The sequence below is a fragment of the Ctenocephalides felis genome, unplaced genomic scaffold (assembly GCF_003426905.1).
Source record: "Ctenocephalides felis isolate EL2017-DRISC unplaced genomic scaffold, ASM342690v1 CF-g0.4_SCAFFOLD_03571, whole genome shotgun sequence".
NCBI classification, from domain to species: domain Eukaryota; kingdom Metazoa; phylum Arthropoda; class Insecta; order Siphonaptera; family Pulicidae; genus Ctenocephalides; species Ctenocephalides felis.
In genome coordinates, this window is record NW_020539725.1 from 9607542 (window position 1) to 9617643 (window position 10102).

General features: G+C 29.7%; 1 protein-coding gene across 1 annotated transcript; it reads right to left on the minus strand.

Moving 5' to 3' along the window:
* LOC113385589 (ubiquitin carboxyl-terminal hydrolase 34-like) lies at positions 1-9936 on the minus strand. Its single transcript, XM_026623439.1, has 10 exons — positions 9831-9936; positions 8934-9241; positions 8300-8490; positions 7833-8010; positions 6063-6299; positions 3625-3862; positions 1741-2042; positions 1214-1445; positions 559-704; positions 1-222 (listed from the first exon to the last, which is right to left on the minus strand). The coding sequence occupies exons 1-10, from the start codon at positions 9934-9936 to the stop codon at positions 1-3; spliced, it is 2160 nt and encodes a 719-aa protein (XP_026479224.1).
* Between the last annotated feature and the right edge of the window lie 166 nt (positions 9937-10102).

Genomic DNA, 10102 nt, shown 5'->3' on the forward strand with positions numbered 1-10102 from the left:
TCAGTCTTTCGAGAGCATTCTGCAAACTTGATGGGGTTTGCAAACCCCTATTATTAACAGAACTAGTTGGTTATATTTTAAAACTAAATGTAAAGCCCTAACATCACCGCGAAGTCTCCGAGCACCAGTCTGCAGATCTACACGGGATACATTATCTGATAACGTTGTACACAAATTTTCTATAAGACGACATGTCTGAGGAGTCAAAACGCGTATTGAAATCTGTTGAAAAAAAATATGTTTTATATATATATATATATATATATATATATATATATTCAATAATATTCATTTCAATTCTAAAAAGAAGCATACAAAACATAGTCATAATTGTATGACGGCTTATAATGAAAAATTATATAACTGATATATATTCAATAATATTCACTTAAATTACACAAAAAACTATACAAACAAATTTTATGATTGTATGACTGGTTATAATGAAAATAAAAACAAATATTTTTATGAAATTTAAGTATGGTTTTAAGAGTGAAAAATATTGATAAATAATATAAAATATTTACTCAGTATTTATTAATATTGCAATTACTCTACCTTCGGAAAAAATGTCTGCATAAATTCCCATATTTTAGGATCAGTTAGTGATACTCGTTCATCTAACAAAATACAGTCTACATATTCTCCTAGATAAATACTATCAGCTAACATTTCTGCATTGCCACCTATCATTGCTAGCAAACCTTAAAAAAAATTATTACACAATATTATAATATATTATATAAATTAAAAAAGGTAAATTATATTTATTTAGGGCTATAAGCCATTTTACTTAAAAAACTAAGCACAATTTTTTAAAGGATCGATTTCAAATCTGCAACGTTTTTAAAGTGCTTCATCAAAGTAACAAAAATATCATAGATGTATGAAAAGTGGTTTACTTATAAAAATTATTCAAAATTTGGATTATTCGGCCGCACTTTTAGAAAATACTCTTTTAGGCACGTGTTTGTTTTTCAATAATGTGTAACAAAAAAATTGTACAAAATTGAATAATCTGCAATACTTTCTCACATTATGAGCCCTATATCAACTCGGCATTACTTATAAATCACTCATAAATTAATATATACTGATTTCTTATTGATAATGTCAATACAACTAATTATAAATTATTGAAATTCTTAAAATACACAATATTAAATATTTAATAACAATATATCTTTGATTCAGAATACTGTGTGATAATTACCTTCTTCGTTATTATTGTGTGCCTCCAAAGCATCTATCCAGAGAGCTGGAAAATAATTAAAATGCAATGGTGCAGCTTCGTAACCGGTCATAGCACTTAATGTTATAACATGTTCAGCATGTGAATTTATTGTTAAGTTTCTTCCTGGTACTCCACGCAACATCTGATCTACAAATTCATGATAAGGACGATAAAATGAAGCTAGAGCTGCGTCATATTCAACATCCACTCCCTAAATAATAAAATTTCATTAAAATACAAATTTAAAATTAATAATTATATATATAATATTATTTTAACTTTTTAATATATCAATATTTCTATAATCATGATTTTTTAGTGATTGAGTTCTTTATATATAATTTTTAATTAATTGTGAGAGAATAAAATACTAATGTTGTTTAAAAAACTTGAAAAAAAACGTTTTAATTAATCTATGCAGCTATTGCTTAATTAAAATATAATCTGGTTTTCAAAAAAGCATTATACATTTTTACCTTACATATTTTATACAAAATAATACTAACCTTAGGGCTTTGTATCTGTGTATGGGGCACATACATTTGGAGCACAGGCCTAGGTGGCCTCGGAGAGTTTTTACCATGGGCATGCTGCAATAGACCACCACGAGAACCCCTTCTTGGAAAATACGGTCCCAGAGGAAAAGCGTTGGATGATGATGATCCTGAGCCTGAAGCAGCTGGTCGCTCATTACAAGAAGATGATGAAGTACCATTTGTGTGGAATGAGTTGTGAGAATGTGAAAGCAACTGAAGTAAAACTGTACGAGTTTCATCAGGTAACAGATGCATCAGCTCACATAACATTTCTGGAAATAATAGATTATATGAAAATTAATGTTATTCTATTCATATATTAATAAATAATGAATTTGTCAAAAGAAAAGTCAAAAAAACTTTTGGCAAGTCCTTGCAATGCAAGGTATAGTTGATGTTTTATATTAAAAGTCCAAATTTAGTTTTAAATAAAAATTAAAAGAATTTTAGTAATAAATAACTGTTATTAAAATTACACTGATGATGAGCACACCTTAGTCTTGAAACGTTTGTAATAATAAAATAAAGTTGTGATAAAAAAATCTGAGTGCTGTTTTGTTCATATTAAACAATTAATATATATATCTAAATATATATAATATTATATATATATATATTGATTTAGTAGTTAATTTTGATGTTGAAATATATGAGTAAGTTCTTGAGGGCGATACATCAAACAAAGAATTTCTTTGTTCGATGTATCGCCTCAAGAACTCACTCATATATATATATATATATATATATATATATATATATATATATATATATATATGAGATGGTCCGTGAGCTGAGTTAAACACCAACTCGATTCAAGGAAGAATATTGTAAGACTTTCCTTGCCATTTCACACCGCAGGGCCCATCGATATGAGCTTTTTTACAATTGGAAACATATTTTTAAATTCCCGTAGGGTAAATTATAGTAATCGCAAAAAATCGAAAATGATAATGTTTATATATCTTTACGTTTAAAAGTTTTCTGAATATTTTGGCATACCTTAGAAAAAATGAATGTATGTGTGTGTGTGTACATGTATGTGTGTATGAATACAAATTTTCGTCGACGATTTCGGGAACACCGATCAACCGATTTGAATAATTCAAAAAACATTCGATTCGTATTGATAAGGAGACGTGCTGATTAGTTTTTGGCAACAGCAGGTTTAGTCGTTCCGTAGATACGAAGCAAAAAGTGCCAAAAACGGTAACTCAGTTTTTAAGAGAACTGAGGAGGCAAGTCCAGCGGTTATGGACTCCTTAAAAAAAAAAAATCAAAGTTTCAAAAACTCAAATTTTCGAAATTTTCTATTAAAGAAACTAAATTTTGAGAAATTAAAAAAAAATCGATTTCGTACAAAAATTTGAGAATATTTCGAAACTTTCAAAAAAATCATGTATTTAAAAAGTTTTTAAAATGAAAAATCCAAAAAATTTCAAACTCCTAGAAAAATTTCAAATTTTCGAAAGAATTTCCAAATTATCAAAAAAAAAACAAATTAAAAAAAGAAGTAACAAATATGTTATAAACATACACAAAGTTGTTTGTAGAATACGCTCGTCGCCTAATTTAAAAAGCGCTTATAAGTTTACAGTTTACTTATATTTTTATAATAAATAATCTATTTGAAATTATTTAAAACAATTATGGATTATTTTCATTTCTCGAATTTTTAATTGCGGTACGGAAAGTTCGAGCAATTTGCCTTAAGGCACGATGCCATGCGCCCCACTAGTTGATCTATATTTTCAAGTGAAAATGAACATCGCTACTTCGACATCAGATCTTCCAGGAGCTACGCCATGAGAGCCCCATATGTATCAAAAATATTTAGGAACAATCATTTTCACAAACCTATAGAAACTTGTCGCATTTCTGGTGGATTGAACGTATTTAGCAACGTAGCCAATCTTCTTGTTAGGTCGACCAACGGCTTATTGCACGTTACGAGTGTTGCCCTGCACTCTCGATGGTCCTTATGCCTTCTCAGACAATTTATCAGCCCAAAAGTTTCAGTCAAAAGCTCTGTCAAATCTTCAGAAACATGGCACGCTGTTGCCTCATGATACATGACATGCAAATTGTGGAGAGCCTGAAAAAAAAAAACAAATCGTCAAAATATAACTTTTTTATTGTTTTTAGATCTTCAATTTGTATATCAGTGTGCCTATTTTTTTGTACATACATTTATAAAATTGTAATAATTAATTTTAATTTAAATAATTTTTGTACAAATTATAAATTCAAAAACCTTGTTTCTACAGTTTTGATAATTATTGTTCAATGTAAGTTAATCGTGGTAGGCAATAATATTATATAGGCTTTATTGTTCATAAGAAGATTTGCGAAGTTAATTGTAAAAACTTACATTCGAAAAAGTTTATATAAATCATTTATAAGTCATTTTAAATCGAATGAAACCAAATTTGGAAAAGTGTGCATGTATGTATGTATGTGTGTGAGCCGTATTTGGACCTTTCGTCGACATTTTTCTCAAAAACTGCTGGACTGATTTCAAGTTTTGTGCGACGATCGGCCGAGTCGTTTCTTCGTTATTACCAAATAAGTGTATATTTTCGACTTTTCAAAAATTCAAAAACTTCGAAAAATATTCATTTGGAATCGAGTTGATTAGTTTTTAGTTGAGATCGGCCGGGGCGTTTCTTCGCAATTATTTTTTTTTTTTGACAATTTTGATAATTTTGTATAATGATAGATTTTGTAGTCTGGATAACATACTGAAACATTATAGGCCTACGATAAGAGGTTGAATTATAAAAATTCACAAAAGTTTAGAATTTCGGCGTAAGCTTAAGCGATTCTAATTAGAATCTGTGCCAATGCATATGTACGTTCCGTGTTTAATTTATTTATTCATTAAAAGTAATATTAAATTTTTAATTTACCCGAAATGGATGAAATGAAACGTGTTAAAGACATTAATTTAATTTATACAATTATAAATAGTATAAGTATGTTTGAAAGACATCAATTGGAAACCGTATTGATTTATTAGTGAAAGCGAAAATGTTATTTTCTAAATAACAGTTGAACAGTTTACCTAAATAACTAAATATCAATTCTTATTTATTAATACTAGAATGACGGAGCGAGTCAATTTGACTAATTTGTACTTTATGTGATATACAAAACAATTTCAAGTAAATTGTTTAAATTTTTTTTTTGGTTTTTTATGGAACAATGAAAGGTATACAAAAAGTTTTTTCTATTATTCCCTAATCCCTTACTTCCAATAATTCATATGTGCTATATTTTTCCAGATACGTGTCAAATTGACTCATTGTTTTATACACACGTAACTTATTTCCTTTTCATAAAAAACTATTGTACACGTTCTGGTGGAAGAGTTTTCATGTTATAATTCGTTCATTCAATGCTGTAAATTTATTCGTTGCAAACTATTCAGTTGAAATCTTAGGAGAAACCTGGCGAAAACATAACAGTCGATGAACAATTATTATTCTCAAATAAAGCCAGGTGCTTATTTACTCAGTACATTGCCAAACAAAACAAGTAAATTAGGAATCAAAATTTGGTCAGCCGCAGATATAAGAAGCAACCGTTTAGAAGCACCTTCTAAATAGTTTTTACTATTTGGGCAAGGATGAAAGCGGATCAAATATTACCTTAAGCAAGTTTGTTGTGTAAACTGACTAAGCCATATTTAGGTTGTAGACTACAAAAATATATCTAATAAAAAGTTTTGTTATTGAGCTCAAAACACCGCAATATCTTTTTATAATAATACTAAGTGTGGGGTCGATATACTGGATCAAATGGCGCGGAAATATATTACCAAAGCAGGTTCCCGTTTTCCAAATTGTACCAAAGCCCGTTTATTTATGTGTTCTACATCATATATAAATTTGTGACTGAAGTAGGAATGTCAAGAAAGAATTTCTCTTGCAACTAGCTGTAAATTTAAGCGGCATCTACAAAAATCAAGTCGAAAATACTTCGACTTTAATATACAAAATATTGAAAACCATTAAAATTGGTACAAGTGTCATGCAACAGAAACAGAAACAAGGGCGTTTGTAGCAAATGCTACAAAAAATATGCGAAAAGTGTATGCAAAAAGTTTGCAATAATATTTTATTACTTTGTTAAACTGTCAGTTAAACTGACTCAATCAGGCAAAATAGATATGCAACCAACTTCAGTCATTGTAGTGTTAAGTTGATCATGTTATACGCACAGGAAATTTAATGCAACTTGCCGTAAGACAAAATGCTACTTACAACTAATTTCTAATTCATTTTTAAACTTACATCTAGTACCAAACTGAGGCCGCCGCTCTGCAACACATACAGCTTTTCTTCATCAGTGTCGGCTAGCGTACGCAGGGCCGTATTTAAAGTGCCCCAGCTACCTCGAGCGTCCAAACCCGCTAAATACGCCGCCAACGTACCCCGTCTAAAAGCGGTCACCTCACGTAATTCCCCTTCAGTCGCTTCAGGACTACGTGCTCCAAATAGAGCCATCAATTTGAATAACTCCTCCACTGCCTAATTTAGATAAAATAGACACCGTCAATATGAGAAGAATAAAATTCAATTACCAAAATAAAAAAAAAAGTCAAATTATTATTTGAAATAATTTAACTTGATAAAATATTGTAATTACTACGTTTATGAATATTGATTTAATGTTTATGATTATTGTATAAATTAAAACCATTAAGAATTATAAAAAATGATTAATGAAGCTTTCAATTTTATAGCTACATATATGGAAACTATTGGGATGTTCGGAAAGTAACTTCGTTTTTATAGGCATTTTAGCACGTAATTTTCGCACAATAAACAATTACTTTAATAAATTATGTATTGGCAGTTCTGATCGAACATCTTTTGTCTTATTTCTGGTGTTAGCACAATTCCGAAATCATAAATGTTTTGGTCGTTCTTGACAAAAAAAACTTATCAAAGAACTTTTTGACAGGCTGATTTGAGGTAAAAATTTCACTGCCTAAAAATTTTTTAGTGACCGGAACAAATAATGGTCCGATGATGGCAGGTCTGGAGAATATGATGAATGTATCATTGAGTCCCATTCAAGCTTCAAAAGCTTTTGGCGATTGACCAAACTTTTGTGAGGTCTTGCGTCGTCTTGATGCAGGACTTGTTGTGGGTTAATTCTGACCTTTTCTATTTAAGTATATCATTTAGTTTATCCAGCTGATGACATAAGGCATCTGAATTAACCGTTATGTTATCTTGGAAAAGCTGAAAAATGAAGATCTCCTTTAAATTCTTCCAAACATACAGCATCACCTTTTTCTGGCAAATTTCAGCTTTACACCTGTATTGAGTAGGTTCTTTTTTTTATTTCATGGACAAATGCGTGTATTGTATTCCTTACATCCCAATTGAAATTCCTAATGACAATTCGCTTCAAAACCTGATAATTTTCAATACTTTTCATAGGCGAATCGCGAACGCCAGTGCGACGACACACGTTTTTTTTCTATGAGAATCATACATTGAGTTTCGATGAAAATTCCAGACCTTTTGAGTGGTTATAAACTGTTAAATTTGATAAATATTTACTCAATGGGGTCTCATGTATTATTATTGTCGGTTTGCATCAACTAATGATTTTCTCGCGATTTGACTTAACAGTTTTTTTCCTTTTCTATAGCAAAAGAGTAAAATATGTCGAAAATGCTGCTTAATTCTTTCCGTATTCAAAGTGACACCATCCAAAAACTACTGCATGTAAACAATTAGAATTTTTTACACACAAGCCTTAAAATATAAGTTTTCAAATCATATAATAATTATAGAGCTTAAGTTTTATGTTAGTTTCAAAAAATATAGTTAAATTCTGGTAGTAAAAAAAACGAAGTGAACCTTATAATTAACATCTCTTAGGATAAGTTATAGTAATCGCAAAAAATCGAAAATGAAAATGTTTATATATAAAGGTTTCTAAACATTTTGGCATGTCTTATTATTAGAAAAAATGGATGTGTGTGTGTGGATACATTCTGGTCCACAATTGCATGAACACTAATCAACCAATTTAAATAATACTACTGCTGTATACTGTGTCGGATGCGGCGTAATATTTTTAAAAGCCCATTGTAAATTTTGATGCGCAGCTAGCTGTCTAGTTAATTTGCGACTTTGCTCACAACACATTCTTAATAATCCATAATAAGCTGGCAGCATGGATCGATTAAACATAACAACATCATGGTCATCATGATCAGCCCTAAAATTTACACACATATATATTATTTATTATATAACATAAAAATAAAATCAGGTATAAATTAAAAAAGCAATTGAAATACTTTAATCTGAATATTGCAAGTGTAAAATATTGTCCTAGATACAGCAACAATATTCATTCAGATACTCAATTCACATTTATTAATTAAAATAATTATATAAAATGAATATTAATAATTTAAGAACTCACATCAGCACATTGTTATTATCACAAACTAATATTTTACTAGATAATATTTTAATAATTTTGATAACTCATTTATACTTACAAAATATAATTAAATGCTATGTTTCTCGTGATATCAACATTTTGTACAACTATTTGAGCATTTTCTGGACAGTCAACTGTTATGTGGTGCCAAAACACTAGTAATGCCTGTTTATTATGATGAGCTGCAACACTGGGTTCTGATAATCTCGGATGAAACAAGTCCCATAGAGCTCTTATATGAGGTCCAACCTATAAGAATTTTTATTTTAATGAAATAAAATAAATACATAATTATTTTATTGCAGTACCAATAAAACAAAACATATTTCTGCAATAATCATCACAATTATAAAAATTCTAATATAAAACAACAGTTAGTAAAGAACATTGTAAATGTTTCAGAACAAACAAACAGTTAGTAAAGAACATTGTAAATGTTTCTAGTATTAATTACATTTATTTACTTATTTAAATAAGGTCATACATATTGAATCATATTGAAGAAATCATTTATATCCCTGGAGTTATAAAAAAACGAAAAATTCGAAATGATTGCCAATTTATAGTACAACAGACTGTAAATGAATCATTTTAATTAGATCATTTGAAATGCTTTGAGATATTATATGGAGTAGCAAAATAATCATTTCAAACTTTATGAGAAAACTTAAATTTCAAAACAAAAATATTACCATCAATTTTTCTGTCCTGCCGCTAGCAAAATACGTCATCAGTGTAAAATAAGATGTAAGTTTTAATGTTCCATGCGAGGGTACATCAGCATAATGTCTAGCTGGTCTTAGTAACCGCAAAAGCAAACCCAACACTTGCCTCTGCACAGCTGTAGCTTCTGATGGCAATTCTCGAATAGCTTGTTGTTGCAATTGCTGTTGAGCCACAGTTGTGGCTACAGTTGCAGCTGTGGATGCTATACGAGTTCCATGGTAGGCTTGCCTGAAGGGCAAATGTGGCACTAGAGAAACTAGCAAATACGCAGCAGCTAAAAAAGACAATATTATATATAATAGTACAACTTGGATTACTTCATTTGCAGTAATTTTTTAAAAAAATTGTTCAAAATAGTTTCCAAAAAAATTTTTTTTTCAGTCTTGTAAAAATGTTTTGTAAAAAAAAACATTTTTCCAACTTGTCCATATATAATAGTTTATATGATTGTCACATTATTCTAGATTAACATATTAAAATATATAAATATTTTTTTCTTCAGAATTTATATAGGGCTATAATCATGGGTGTGGTCAGATGACAATTTTTTGAAACCCTCCATTTTATCACCTTCTAGAATTGAATTTTTATGACATTTTTTTTCAGATTCTAAAAAAATTAATTAATAACTTGAAAAAAATATATATAGTAAAACTATTGTCTTTTTTTACGGTCTTTCAATAATTGCACAAATTTCATGTCCTAAACCAGACTACACCATTAAAGAATCCACACTTTTAAAATAAATCTCTGTATGACCAATTTGTATTTAAATTTTAATTTGAATTTTATTTTTAAAATTTAAATTTTAAATTTACCTGATCTAACCTTTGATTATTATGAGCTATAAGAAAATGCTCAACCCAGCAATCTGCACTTTGTAAAAACCCAAGCATGTGCCATTTTATTCCTTGGAGCCTGCACCGCAAGCCATTCTAAAGCACTATGAGGACAAAACTCTGCTGCCATCCCACACACGTTGCAGAGCCAAATTGCTGTGAAAAATTGGGAGCCCCGAAGGGACCAGCAGATGCATCCGTTAGAAGGGTCAGCAGTTTAAAAAACGGTGCACATACAATATCAAACAACAAAAATTTCAGGTGAAAATAAAGGATCTATGTAATATAGGGAATAT

What these genes read in the sequence shown, in the direction of transcription:
- LOC113385589 (XM_026623439.1), bottom strand. Translation starts at nt 9,936, where the DNA reads ATGGCAGCAGAGTTTTGTCCTCATAGTGCTTTAGAATGGCTTGCGGTG. An exon ending in TACAAAGTGCAGATTGCTGG is followed by an intron (nt 9,242 to 9,830) that starts GTTGAGCATTTT and finishes TGTCTTTTTTAG; the next exon opens with CTGCTGCGTATTTGCTAGTT. An exon ending in ACACAATAATAACGAAGAAG is followed by an intron (nt 705 to 1,213) that starts GTAATTATCACA and finishes ATTTTTTTTAAG; the next exon opens with GTTTGCTAGCAATGATAGGT.